General features: G+C 43.2%; 1 protein-coding gene across 2 annotated transcripts in view; it reads right to left on the reverse strand.

Annotated features, from left to right (window-relative positions):
* Positions 1–15,482, reverse strand: part of LOC117879253 (A disintegrin and metalloproteinase with thrombospondin motifs 12-like) — a 141,518-nt gene that overhangs the window by 18,457 nt on the left and 107,579 nt on the right. For both annotated transcript variants that reach the window (XM_034774306.1, XM_034774305.1), the window contains 2 exons: positions 8,091–9,233; positions 1,910–2,062 (listed from right to left, as the gene is read on the reverse strand). In XM_034774306.1, the coding sequence (XP_034630197.1) occupies positions 1,910–2,062; positions 8,091–9,233 (1,296 nt within the window). The remainder of the gene's footprint in view (positions 1–1,909; positions 2,063–8,090; positions 9,234–15,482) is intronic.

Raw genomic sequence — 15,482 nt, forward strand, 5'->3', positions numbered from 1 at the left:
AACAAATAGTACCCCCAAAAAACATATTTTTATATATGAGAGTGTAATTTGGTTTGTAGCAATAGATTCCAAGAAAATAACAGGGTGGCTAATATGGCAGGAATTTTTATTACAAAGATTTTTACCTCAATTTAGCCACATAACTAGACTCATAATCCCTAAAACGTCTCTTGCTTACAGTACTTAATCACTAGCCTTGATTTTTAGTTTCCTTCTGTGATATAAACGTCATTCACTTGTCGCAGAACCAGTGACATTTATGGAGTGGGAAAAAAGGGTGAAATTCACCCCTGCACAGAGGGCTTGAAAGCTCTCATAAGACTGCGGGCATGTCTACACTACAGCCATAAGTTGACCTATGTTAGTTGACCTACCCTCCTTCTGTAGGTGGTGCAGGTCCTCACCAGGAGCACTTCCAAGGACTGAAGAGGGACAGCGTGGGAGGCTGAGAGCCCTCTGCACCGCTCCCTGTCTGGAGCCCAGCTGCCTCCCCCCTGGCTCTGGCCTCCTCGCTCCCAGTTGGGAGACAGAGGCAGCTGTGCTCTAGCTGCCCTGCTTTCTTGTCAATTTCACGGCTCCCATGGAGCCATGAAACTGACAAGACAGCTCACAGCCGATATAAGTAATGCAGTGTCTACACACAGACATAAGCCCTATGTCTCTCGTGGAGGTGGAGTTATTATGTCGCTATAGTAGGGCACTTACATTGGCAGGACAAGGCAGTAGTGTGTACACTGACATAATTAGGTCAATGTAAGCTGCCTTATGTCAACCTACTGTGTAATGTAATGTCCTTATGTGGGCTTTCTGCACAGGGTGAATTTCACACACAAATCACTTATCAGTTGAGGTGCTCACTGATATGGTACAATTTTCATATTGCATTAACGATAGGGATTCAACCTTTCTGGAGAACTTCCTATCCATGGACCTAGTCCTGCTCCAATGGCAATGTCACTTCCTGCGAATGGAACCAAGGGAAAGAGTTTGGGATCCAGCTGATTTTTCTTTTGTTTAATTGGCATTATTGCATATTGTGATTCAACACATTGTTAGGGGTTTAGGGAATAGCATGGGAGTGACAGTGGCATTTTTAGATTGACTATAATGAACTTATATACCACCACCAAAACATTTCAGGCCTTCTTCAGATATCTTAAAGCAGCAAAAAGGGATAAATCCCAATCATTTTAATTTGCATATTACCTTTAAGAGTCAGATATAATCTGACAAGGGACAATGTGTGTAATGGGAACAGGCTATGACTCTACAGTCTATAAAATACAATGGATAACCATTCTCTCAGCTACATTTTCTTTCAGTGTTTGAAATAAGGCAATGATTTCTCTGAAGTTCAGGCAGCAAGGTTACAAGTATTTTAGGGCCTATTCCTATATCCACTTTAATCAATTCCATTGACTTTGACTGGCATTAGTTCAAGACAATAATAAAGTTTGTAGCAAAGGGATAGTGAGATTAAAATAGTCGGGAAATGCCACTGCAGACACAAGAAAAATGAGAGAAAGCATGAATACAGCAGGTGGAAGTTTTCCCTCATGAGATCTCTGTGAAATACTTTGTAAAATACAAGAAGTGATCATTGCTATATTTCTACTTGCAAGATGTAACAAACATGACCCCCAAGTTCTGCAATTAAGAGAGAACAGAATTTGTAATATATGTTTAGCAAAGATTACCCAGACCACAAACACAAAATGAAGTTAGTTGTAAATAAGCTAGCAAGGAAATTATCAAATGAATGCTGAAAGATCAACTGGGAATCATGTGTGCATTCACTCAGTAAATTATTATTTTAAATAGTGAGCCATTTTAAATCTAAGTATAAAACTGCATGGTTTCTGAAATTAGTGAATTTACTGCTAACATACATAGTGTTGAATGCTGTTACCTTGCTCCAGGATCCTGTTTTCCAGTTAGCACATGGACGGAGATGACATCTTCTTGCAGGGTCAGGTTTTTTAATGTGCTGACAGTCAGATTCATTCTTACTGCTACATTCCACCTGTCTCCAAAAAGCCCCCACACCACAAGTGGTAGAACACTGCACAGTTGAGAGATGAAAGGTAGAAGTCAGTTGCAGATTAATAAATCATTTGATAACTACGAAAGCAGGAAATGAATGACACCAGGAGTTGCATGTGATTTGAAACGTCAGTCATAGTCACTGCAGAGACCAATTAACAAAAGGTAATGCTCGGAGTTGGGCATGGACTGAAGTACCTGCTGCCCACCCATAAGCAGCATTAACTTTTCGGGCATAGTGAACAGTGCAGTGGTTTTCCAACTTTTTCATATTGCTTAACACAAAGATCCTCTTGTGGATGACTTTTTCATAGTCCTGATTCCATAGCAATTGGCCTGTCTGGCAAAAGGTCAGGATATTCAGGAGGCAGATTTCAAGTTACAGAAGCTGCCTCGGTTAACATTAGGTGCAGTTCTTCTGCTTGGCTATGAAAATGAAAAGGAACAATCTTCTGATTTATAGCATGCACTATTCTTCTCTGGTAAACTTCTTCCACTTAATGAGCCATTCCAAATCTGTAAGGGCAGCCCGGCATTTCTTTTGTAATTATTCAGCCCTTCATTGGCCCTCCAACTTCTGTTTTTCTAGGGTCAGATGTCAACATGCCTACACTCCACTCTGTCTATTTCCCCTCTCTATTGCCAATACTGCTGGTGACTGAAGGAGATAATTAAGAATTAGAATTGATTGTCTGATGTTGAAAAATTTGTAACTACCAAATAACCAAACAGGAAGAGGAGGCTGATTATAAAGAAGGCAAATTGCAATAGTGGCCAAAAATCTACATCATTTTGCATCTTTGGTGTCATACATGGAATGAATTTGATCATCCCAGTCCAGTTTCCAGGGGGCATGAGTCCACATCCTCCACCAAAAAGCCAAATTTTGCACCTTGCAGAGAGTTCCAAGGCTGAGTTGACAGGAAGACAGAATTACTTGCTAAAAGTGCTCCCTCTACATCAAGGCTGAAGCACAATGGCAGGCCAACATGAGGAAGTTTCCATTGTCTCTGCCTGAACTGTACCTGATCCATGCTAAAAACAGTCAGTGAGAGATGTGGGTTCAGCAATTTTTGTTCAGGTGCCTAAATCTTAATGTAGGTGACATACTTCAGGCACCATAGTTTGAAAATGTTGATATCAATTGATGCAAAAAAAAAAAAAAAAAATCCCCCGCTGAGGCCTGTTTCTGTTTACAAACAAGCCAAACTGTATGGCAAAATGATGAAAAGGGGACTAAATAAAAGCACATAGCATTTATGTGGGATCTGGTTGCTTATATTCTCTTATTACATTTCCTTGAACATGGTGATTGCTCCTCAGCCCGGACTTCTTGGATAATTACTATCTTAGAAATCAGCAAGATGACCATGTTGAGACGTATCTGTTGAATAGAACAACTGACCTTAGGAACGGGGAAAGAAATCAACAGCAACATCAAAATAACATTGAAACATTTCCGAGGCCATAGAAAATTGTGACTGACACTAGCTTTCTGCATTGCACTGTATTTTGTTTACATTTAAGTAGAATATTCAAACATGTTGGTCTGGTAGTACAATAAGCAGAAATTATCCATTAGTACTAAGCAGGCAGTAATGACCAGGAAACTCAAAAACCTGAATGTCCATTCACAGAGGTGTGGCTCCTTATCTATTCTATTCAGCATGTGCAATCCTTGTGAAATGAACAGTGGCTGTATAGAGTTATTCTATTACTTTACAAGTCTCCGTGGTACAACATTTGGTCTCTGTACATTTTTTCTGACAACGTGTGACATATGGGCCAAGCATCTTCTAGCCTGAATGCCTTCAATTTGATGTTATTACTTTCTCAAAAGAGTTTTCAAACTCACTGTGAATCATGACTGGTTTCATACAGTCATTCTAGACAATTTCACCTAAACCACAAAAGGACTGTTGGTAGACTCCAAAATTGAGCCATCACTTTTTGTAACACTCAGACAACTATTACAGGATATTACACCCCCCTCCCTTTTAAAACTATTTAGAGATAAAATTCTTAGTTTTGGTGAAAGCCCTAATGCAGGTAAAACACTGTCTCCTTTTTTCAGCCGTGTTAGTCGGTATCAGCAAAAACAACGAGGAGTCCTTGTGGCACCTTAGAGACTAACAAAGCTTTTGTGGGCTAAAACCCACTTCATCAGATGCATGGAGTGAAAAATGCAGTAAGCAGTATAAATATTACAGCATATGAAAAGATGGGAGTACCCCACTGCCAACTCTGTCTGCATACCTATTCAAGGGATACCATCATAGGACCTAATCACATCAGCCGCATCATCAGGGGTTTGTTCACCTGCACATCTACCAATGATATATATGCCATCATGTGCTAGCAATGCCCCTCTGCCATGTACATTGGCCAAACCAGACAGTTTCTACGCAAAAGAATAAATGGACATAAATCAGACATCAAGAATTGTAACATTCAAAAACCAGCAGGAGAACACTTCAATCTCCCTGGACACTCAATAACAGACTTAAAAGTGGCAATTCTTCAACAAAAAAAGTCAAAAACAGACTTCAGTGAGAAACTGCAGAACTGGAATTAATTTGCAAACTGGACACCATCAAATTAGGCCCGAATAAAGATTGGGAGTGGATGGGTCACTACAAAAAGTAATTTTCCCTCTCTTGATATTCACCCCTTCTTGTCAACTGTTGAGAATAGGCCACTTCCACTTTAATTGAATTGGCCTTGTTAGCCAATGAGCGGGGGCTTTTCATGTGTTGTAATACTTATACTGCTTACTGTATCTTTCACTCCATGCATCTGATGAAGTGGATTCTAGCCCACAAAAGCTTATGCCCAAATAAATTTTTAGTCTCTAGGGTGTTAGGACTCCGCGTTGTTTTTACTAGCGCCTTTCTATCTGTGAAGATGAGGGTTAATAACAGGACAAATGGGTTAATGCCATAATTATGGCTGTCCTGTCACTCTCCCATGTCCAGAGGCAGGGTAATTGAATTTCTTACTCAGGTAGCTGGTCCGACACAACTATCTTCTATGATAAGCTGGCGAAATACAACCTCCCCCCTCAAAAAAATCCTTTTCTATTTCTATCCGGTTCCAAAATATGGTCAACTAAAAATACTTCAACAGACAACAAAGAACTCCACACTGTTGTTCCCTGTATAGAAACTGTGGGCCAAGTTCTGTTCCCAGTTAAACCAGTGTAAATATGGACCAGCTCACTGATGTTCTGAATTTACAATCAGCATAACAAAGCAGGATGTGGCTCAGAATCTGGATGCATCCTCAGTGGTGGATATGATTTCGGATGGTGAAATGCAATAACAACAATATCACAATAATCTACTGTGTCAACAGTTGACTGGAAAATGTGTTTGGGCAATCAGTGAATAAACTGTGCTTCAGCCAATAATAGTTAAAATAGCTCTGTGAACCTGGTCAGACAACGGGTTGGAAAACATAGAAATATTCAGGAAGAATACCTTTAATTTAATAGCATGGACTAAAATATTATGGCAAATTTACAGATAGATCACTATAAGTGTAAGAGACAGAAATACAAACAAGTCCCTTCAGTGGGGTGGCACTGGTTCATCAGACATTGAAATCTGATCATGTTTCTTCAACATTTCTTGGAAAACACTAATTTACTCACGATCCATCTAAAAGCGTATTTCCCTCCTCTCCTCCCGTGCTGAAAAAACAAAACTGTTCTGATATTTCTGGTTCTAATCAAACCAAAATCATACTCATGGGCGGTGTGTGAACCACCCATTGAGGGAGGCTAGCCCCCACCCCGCCTTCTGCCGGAGTCCTGAGCCCCCCACCTTGGCCAGAGGAGCCCTGCCTCAGTTACCCTGAGTCCTGGCCTGTCCAGGGCACCGGGCTGCCTGCCCTAGCCCCAGCATTCCTAAGCCCCAGCCCTGGGGTGCTGCCCGCTTCGGGAAAGAGGATCAGCCTGAGCTGGGGCCACTGGGGAAGAGCGGGAGGCAAGAGGGGGCCCCGGGGAAGAGTGTGGGCAGAGCCATGCCTGGCAGTTTGGGGAGGCTTAGCCTCCCCTGGCCTGCAGTACCCGCCGCCCATGGTCATACTAGAAATTTTATATTTTGGTTTGATTTACATCACAATTTTGTAGACCCAAGAGATGTGGATAAATTTCACACAAGCATCCCATTATTAGACATGTATCCAACTGTCTAACCCAGTGGTGGGCAACCTGCGGCCCATGAGTCGCACATGGCCCGTCAGGGTAATCTGCCGGTGGGATGCAGGTTGCTCACCATTGGTCTAACCTAATTGCCAGAGGAATTCTATCTTATTTCAGCCACTCTTGTTTGGTTTTCCATCTTTTCTCATGGCCTGGCTTATATTTTATTCAGATTTATGATGCATATTTCAGATAATTCTGAATTAAACCAAGAATCCATACATACTTGACCATTCTTCAGACTCATATACTTTAAGGCCAGAAGAGATCACCATCATGATCATCTAGTTCAGGGGCGGGCAAACTTTTTGGCCTGAGGGCCGCATCGGGTTTCGGAAATTGTATGAAGGGCTGGTTAGGGGAGGCTGTGCTCCCCCAAACAACCAGGTGTGGCCTGGCCCCCGCCCCCTATCCCCCCCCCCGCTTCTTGTCCCCTGAAGCCCCCCCCGGACCCCTGCACCATCCAACCCCCCCTTCTCCCTGACTGCCCCCGGAACCCCTGCCCCTGACTGCCCCCCGCATGCCCATCCAACCCCGCCTCTCCTTCCTGACTGCCCCCCCCAGGACCCCTGCACCCATTCAACCCCCATGTTCCCCGCCCTCTGACACCCTATCCACACCCCCACACCCTGACCACCACCCCAAACTCCCCTGCCCTCTATCCAACCCCACCTGCTCCCTGCCCCCTTACCGCACTGCCTGGAGCTCCGGTGGCTGGCGGTGCTATAGCCGCACCGCCAGGCTGGAGGCAGCCATGCCACCATGCAGCACAGAGCACCAGGTCAGGCCAGGCTCTGCAGCTGTGCTGCCCGGCCACCCAGAGCATTGTGCTGGTGGCGCGGCGCGCTGAGGCTGCGGGGAAGGGGGAACAGCGGGGGAGGGGCCGTGGGTTAGCCTCCCAGGGCAGGAGCTCAGGGGCCGGGCAGGAGGGTCCTGCGGGCCAGATGTGGCCCGCGTGCCATAGTTTGCCCACGTCTAATCGAGTCTGACCTCCTGCACATCGCAGGCCACAGAGCCTCACCCATGCATCCTATAATAGACCCCAACCTCTGGGTGGGTTACTGAAGACCTCAAATCTTAATTTAAAGACTTCAAGTTACAGAGAATCTGCCATGTACTCTAGTTCAAACCAGCAAGTGAACCATGCCCCAGGCTGCAAGGGAAGGTGAAAAACCCCCAGGGTCTCTGCCAATCTGATCTGGGGGGAAATTCCTTTCTGACCCCAAATATGGTGATTAGTTAGACCCTGAGCATGTGGGTAGACCTACCAGCCAGACAGCAGGGAAAGAGCCCTCCCCATCTAGTGTCCCTTCTCTAGTTATTGGAGATATTTGCTAATAGCAGTCACCTATGGGCCATATGCCATTGTAGATAACCTCATCATACCATCCTCTCAATAAACTTATCAAGTCCTCAACAAGTTAGTTTTTTTGCCCCCACTACTCCTCTTGGGAGGCTGTTCCAGACCTTTATTCATCTGATGGTTCAAAACCATCAACTAATTTCAAGCCTAAAGGTACTAATGGCCATTTTGTATCCATTTGTTCTTATGCCAGCACTAGGCCTTAATTTATATAACTACGCTCCCTCCTTAGTGTTTATCCTTCTGATGTATTTATAGAGACCAAGCATATCTCCCCTCAGCCTTCATTTGGTTAGGCTAAACAAGCCAAGCTCCTTAAGTCTCCTCTCATAAGGTAGGTTGTCCAGTCATCTGATCATCCTAGTAGCCCTTCTCTGCATCTGTTCCAGTTTGAATTCTTAAACATGGGAGATCAGAATTGCACACAGCATCAGACCAATGAGTTAAGTCTCCACATCTTACAAGTTACAAATCACTTACCTCACTCCAGTTCCCCACTATCCAGTACACATCACCATGCAAAATACTGGAGATTCTTGCATAGTCCCATTCTGTGGCATTGGGTAATTTTCCCTCAGAAACTGTACTGTGGTTCTTTGGAGAATCTTCAAGACTTGGAGATTTTGTGCTTTGGGTATAATCTATCTTGTCAGAGGGTTCCATTTCTGTTCCATTTTCAAACTGGGCTCTTGATACGTTATCTAACATTGCTGGTTTTATTGTAACCGGTCCTTTTGTGGTGGCTTTTTCTATGACAGGTGTATCTATTTGCACACCGATACGTTTTAGGTTCACTTTTGTTGAAGGTGACAGTCTTTCTGCTGCTGTGCTACTAGTAGACTGTGTAGAAGATTCATGTTGATAAAATGTTGGTGAGATGTTGGGAGTAGTAATGACATGAGACCTGATGTTTGGAGTTTTGCTCCTGGTTTTGATTGCAGGGCTGCTTTTGGCATTGTAAGAGATGTCAATAGTTTTTTCATTGCCTTCTATGGACCAATCAGTATTGTCAGACTCTTCAGTTAAATAATCATAGCCTGGAGTTACTTCTGGATTTCTGGTTAATGAGGTGGTGCGACTAGCCCCTCCTATCTGAACAAGGCCCCCTTCTGAAGCAGAGTCTATGTTAGAGACATTTTGGACATTTCCTATATTTTCCATACTTGAACTATTACTTACAGTATTATCTTGGTGTGACCTGTTTCCATTAAACACAAAGGGATAATTATAATCATTATTTGATCTGGTAGAATTATTTTGTAATGTTCTTTTTTCCATGTTGTCCTTTTTGGAAGAGTGGATAGGACTGGAGGAAGTAGAGCCCAAAGCAGTTGTGCTTTGGGACTCGGGTATCTTTGTTGTTGTCTGGTATCTTTGGCCTAGTTTCGGGATGGGTATTCTGCCTGATGGGCCTCTTTTGGGATTAATTGCTGTCTTCCTGATTATGATCTTTCCTCTGTTTGGTTTCAGTGGGGGTATCAATAGTCGTCTGGTGGAAGGACACTGCTGGAGGCCACACAGAGCCTTAGAATTTGGTCTCTTGAACATATCACACGGTTCATCATTGTTTTTAGCACAATTGATTTTACGAGTCCGTATCCCACCGCCACACGTAACTGTGCACTGCAAAATAAATAGTCAATTTTCAGTCCCTAGCTCTTGATTCTCCTCCACATATTCAAACACATCATTACGAAATGTGCATCTATCTATAAAAATCAATGTTCTTATCAAAATCAACAACAAAGTTTTCCCCTAGAAACAAGCATTTTGGTTTTTCTTAGGGGGGAGTTCTTCACGGAAGGGAGATTTGTAATACTTTCCCACATACTGTACATAGTGAATGTCACCCAAGGTGGACATAAATGATACAGATTAAATGATAAAGTTAGCATCTCAAAGTGGGATCATTCCATTGAACAGAGCGTCTTAGAGCACATTATTTTCAAGTCCTGTTTGCACAATCCCCACATGAAGTTTAAGAAATGTCAAAGACTTAAAAGGCCACCACCCAAAACATCCCTGGCCTGCTCAATTTTGGTTGCTCTGAGTCTCCCAGAGTTGCATTTTCATGTAATGCCCTTCAGCCTCCTCCAACTCCAGAAGCTAACCTGTGTTTCAAACTCCCCTACATACTCTTTGCTTCAGTTGCTGTCAGTCAGCATATTTTGTAAAGGTTCTGCCCAGGGGTGAAAGTAACTTATAGACTCATAGACTCATAGACTTTAAGGTCAGAAGGGACCATTATGATCATCTAGTCTGACCCCCCGCATGATGCAGGCCACAAAAGCTGACCCAACCCCTCTCCCTTGACTCTGCTGTTGAAGTCCCCAAATTCTGTGATTTAAAGACTTCAAGTCGCAGAGAATCCTCCAGCTAGCGACCCCCGCCCCATGCTGCGGAGGAAGGCGAAAAACCTCCAGGGCCTCTGCCAATCTACCCCAGAGGAAAATTCCTTCCCGACCCCAAATATGGCGATCAGTAGAACCTGGAGCATGTAGGCAAGATTCTCCACCCAGACCCTCATTGGCCATTGATACTATTTACCAGCAATGGCACGCTGTTCATTTGACTAAAATCACATTATCCCATTAAACCGTTCCCTCCATAAACTTATCTAGCTTAATCTTAAAGCCAGACAGGTCCTTCGCCCCCACTGTTTCCCTTGGAAGGCTGTTCCAATATTTCACCCCTCTGATGGTTAGAAACCTTCGTCTAATTTCAAGCCTAAACTTCCCCACGGCCAGTTTATATCCATTCGTTCTCGTGTCCACATTAGTACTGAGCTGAAATAATTCCTCTCCCTCCCTGGTATTTATCCCTCTGATATATTTAAAGAGAGCAATCATACTTAAAGGATTTACCAGTATGCCGGAGTCCTGAGCAGGGCGTCGCCTCAACTGAAAGAGGCGGGGTCTCAACCGGATGAGGCAGGACCTTTCAAGATTTAAAGGCCCTGCGGCTCCGGCTGTGACTGGAAGCTCCAGGGTCTTTAAATCACCCCAGAGCTACCAGCTGCAGAGGTGGCTGGGAGCCCCAGGGCTCAGGGGCGAATTAAAGGGCCCTGGGCTCTGGCCGCCGTGGAACTCCGGGCCTTTTAAATTACCACGGTAGCCCTACTGCTGCTACCCCGGGGCAGCAGGGCTTGGGCTAGGGCTGGGGTAGCAGCAGCAGGGCTCCAGCGGTGATTTAAAGGGCCTGGGGCTCCGGCCGCTGCGAGGAGCCCCAAGCCCTTTAAAGCGCCACCGGACTCTGGCAGCGGGGCTCGGGCGGCGCTTTAAAGGGCCCGGGTCTCCCCGCAGGGGCCGGAGCTCTGGGACCTTTAAATCCCAGCCCGAGCCTGGCTGCTGGAGCTTTGGCGGTGATTTAAAGGGCCCAGGGCTCCCCGCAGTGGCTGGAGCCCTGGGCCCTTTAAATCACCACTGGAGAAGCCGGTCCAGTCCGGCACGGCGTACCGGCTTTTGCCGATACGCTGTACCGGACCGGACCAGCTTACTTTCACCTCTGGTTCTGCCTAAGTCCCTACCTTATTCTTAGTTTCCTAGATTCTTCTGCTCCCTTCCGCTCTATGAGGGGAACCAGAAGGGGAAGGAGGAGTGTGAAGAGTTCCCTAAAACCTGCTGAATAGGAAATGGAGCCAATACCGAATTCTCTCAATTTGCCAATAAATGCCCCACTAGTGTGCTGAGCTAGCCCTCTTGTTCTGTTTTTTGTAGCATGGATTCATGAAGATGGATGCCAAATTAATGGAATTGCATGAATACTTTGTTAATGCTTTATAAGGAAGCTGTGACGTTGTGCAGTCCATATGGTTTTATAAAAACTTGATAAGTCAATATAATGTAACNTCTGGCTCAGCAAGACAGGGTGCTGGAGTCCTGAGCTGGCAGGGAAAACAGAAGCAGGGGTAGTCTTTGCACATCGGGTGGCAGCTCCCAAGGGGGTTTCTGTGATCCAACCCGTCACAGAAGCCTGTGTAGGTTGTAACTTATTTTATCAGTCCAATTTGCCAATTGAAGGGCACACTCTATGGCCTAGTACAGAAAGATCTGTGGAAAGGCCATGGGCCCGCCTCCTGTTTGACCCTCCCAATCCCTTGGATTTTCTGTGCCGTTCCATCAGCAGACTACATGAGGAGCAGTCACTGTGTTTTAATGACTTCAAGGTCTGCAGTTGTGCCTGGTCCTTATGCAAATGGAGAAGAATGCTTCTTCTACCTTCCTCCCACACCCACAGGCACAATATAGTCCTCAGTGGCTGTATCTATGCTGAGATTTTTCTGAAATTTCCCCACATTTCTCTAGCTCTATAGGTACTAGCAATGGTACTAGTGAAGACTGATAGTTGGCACTTTAGCCACTGGTTCATCTAACCCTGCTCAAAGCAGGTCTAGGTGGCATGATGGTAGAAACATTAGTGGCCAGGTTACAAAATCAAAGAAATGTAGAACTGGAAGGCACCTTGAAAAGTCATCAAGTCCAGCCCCGTGCGCTAAGGGAAGACCAAGTAAAACTAGACCAACTCTGACAGGTGTTTGTCTAACCTGTCCTTAAAAACCTACAGTGATGGGGACCTAACAATCTCCCTAGGTAACCTATTCCAGAGCTTAACTACCCTTATAGGTAGAAGATTTTTCCTAATAACTAACCTAAGTATCGCTTGCAGCAGATCAAGCCCATTGCTTCTTATCCTACCTTCAGTGGACATGGAGAACAATTGATCAGTATCCTCTTTGTAACAGCCCTTAGCATATTTGAAGACTGTTATCAAGTCCCCTCAAGTCTTCTCAAGACTAAACATGCCCAGATTTTGTAACCTTTCCTTATAGTTCAGCTTTTCTAAACGTTTTATCATTTTTGTTGTTCTCCTCTGGACACTCTCCAATTTCTCCACATCTTTCCTAAAGTGTGGCACCCAGAATTGGATGCTATACTCCAGCTGAAGCCTCACCAGTGCAAACGAGAGCAGGACAATTTCTTCCTTCATTTTACATATGACACACCTGTTAATATACTCCGGAATTATATTAGCCTTTTTGGCAACTGCATCACATTGTTGACTCATTCAATTTGTGATCCACTATAACCCCCAGATCTTTTTCAGTAGGACTACCACCTAACCAGTTATTCCTCATTTTGTAGTTGTGCCTTTGATTTTTCCTTCCTACATGACATTCTCATAGGCAAACTAGGGAAAGGTGGCCTAGATGAAATGACTATAAGATGGGTGCAATTCTGGTTGAAAGACTGTACACAAATTTTATAAGCATATTCTTCACTCTATTATCCAAGTCATTAATGAAAATATTGACTAGTACCAGTCCCAGGACTGACCTTGGCAGGACCCGACTAGATACGCCCTTGACAGCAAACTCTTGATAACTAGTAGCATTTTGGAGGATAGGATTAGAATAGATAACTACTCTTTGAGTAGTCTTTCAACCATTTGTACACCCATCTTATAGTCATTTCATCTGAGACCTACCGACTTGAATACATCTAATTTATCTAAATAGGGAAAAAACATTTTAAAATAATATTTTGGCTTGCATTCCTTCCCCCTTGTTGTTAATATAAATTGTGTTGAGTATCTGGTCAACTTTTACCTTTTTAGTGAAAACTAAAGCAAAATAAACATTAATACCTCAGCCTTTTTGATGCCATCCTTTATTAGTTCTTCTTCCTCACTATGTAGCCATATGGGCCGCTTACTATTCTTCTTAAGTTTCCTTCACATGAGGTAGTTTGCAGTTATGCCTTTAATATTGTCTCCTTCAGAAACTGCCTGCTTTCCTGAACAAATTTAATCCTTAGATTTTTCTTTCTGTGGGACATCACCTACCAGTTCTCTGAGTTTGTTATTCTGCTTTTCTGAAATCCATTGTCCTTATTCTGCTGCTCTCACGTCTTCCTTTCCTTAGAATCATAAAATCTATTAATTCATGATCATTTTTGACCAAATTGTCTTGCACCTTCAGATTCACAACCAATTCCTCCCTGTTTGTCAGAATCGAACCTAAAATGGCAAGCCCTCTACTTTCTTCATTCCCTTTCTTAAACTAAAAGGTTGTCCACAATAAATTCCAATAGTTTAATGGAAATTTTGTGTTTTGTCATATTATTTTTCCAACAGATGTATGGGTAGTAAAAAGCACCCATTACTCCTTGATCTTGTGTTTTGGATATTTCTGTTATATGTTCTAGAAATGCCTCATCCATCTCTTTTTCCTGATTTGGTGGTCTATAGTAGACCCCTACCATGATGTCACCCCTATTTTCCTCCCTTCTATCTTTTCCCAGAGACTTTCAATTGGTCTGCCTCTCACCTCCTTCCAGACCTCAGAACCTGCATATACATTCTTGATGTATAATGCTACACCTCCCTTTTTTTCCTGCCTGTCCTTCCTGAACAAGCTATACCCCTCTACACCAATAAAGCCATAATTTAGCTTATGTACTACTACTTCCACTTCTTCCTGTTTATTACCGACACTCCTTGCATTTTATACAGACATCTAAGATGTTGAGCAGATTCCCCCACTCTATACAATCACTATCCCCACTGCTAGCATGTGCTGAGCTGTACCATTACTGGAACTTTGGTGGGATAATTTCCAAAAATCCTGAGTAAATAAGGCCAGTGAGCTTGATAAATGTCTACATATTTTCTCTGTAGATCACAGCTGCAGCAATACATTTAATCTATGGCTCTTTCTTTAAAGAACTTTGAAGATTACATGTGGGACCAGATCCTGAGCTATGCTTGTTTGCTTCTGTTGAGGTTCCGGCCTTTTGAATTAATTTAAATGGCTAGCACAAGATTTTGATTAAGGATGAAGATGACATTGTATTTGTTGCTTCTGAAGAAACTAACCAGTCTCATTCTAGTTTTCTTACACTTTATTGCCAGTCTGACCCAGACATTTTGGCTGTGATTTTCAAAATTTCAGATTATTTGGATCCTAATTCCTATTAGTTTTAATGGGAACTGGACATTCCAAATTCAATTATTTTAATGGGAAATGGGACTTAATATCCCATAAGTGGTTTTGAAGATCTTGCCCTTAAACTGTGGTTGACACTCAAAAAGATTTTTAGAATGACACGGTAGCTGTCCATATTTGTGTGTGCATCTTTGAATGATCTAGTCTTGTATTAAAATTAAAGTGCTCCCATTGATTTTAGTAGGATAAGAAGGTGTTGAACACCTTGCAGGATCAGGGTTGTGGATCTGAAGAGTTCTAAGGAGTGTGAAGTCCTTCTAGAGATGAAAGGCTGTAATAATGTAGATATCAAATGAGTTTAATGGAGTCACACACAGAAGATATGCTCTACTATTTTAAAACAAATTTGATATAGCAATATTTTGATGACCTCATTCTGTAGGTCACTGGCTGCCACTAAAATAACTGTACATTATTTACTGACCACTTCAAGGATATGCAGACAGTCTGGAGTTCTGACAGACAATTGTAGTCAAGGGAGACATAGCAAGGTCAAATGTTGTTGCAATACAGAAAGTAGAATGAGGGCTTTAGAGCTCTGTGTGCCAATATAAAATGCTACAAAATCTCCCAGATCTCTTCCATAGCAGTGCTGATATCTGGACTCCGAAAGGCTTGAATATGCAGGCGCTTGGAAGGCTTTTGCTACTTAGCTAATCAATATTTGTTAAACGTGGTAAATATGAAAAGCACTATGTAAATACTAAAGTTGAAATAGAAAAAAGCCTCCAAGTTAAGAACTGGATTTGGATAGAAAGTTTGGCATGTCTGTATCAAGTATTTGGTCAGGCTCATTTTTGGAGGTATTGTTATTGTTGTTATGGCTGATGTTACCATGTATGTCTACACTGCAATTAGACACTTGTGGC

Source organism: Trachemys scripta, chromosome 6 (assembly GCF_013100865.1).
Source record: "Trachemys scripta elegans isolate TJP31775 chromosome 6, CAS_Tse_1.0, whole genome shotgun sequence".
In the NCBI taxonomy this organism is placed as follows: Eukaryota; Metazoa; Chordata; order Testudines; family Emydidae; genus Trachemys; species Trachemys scripta.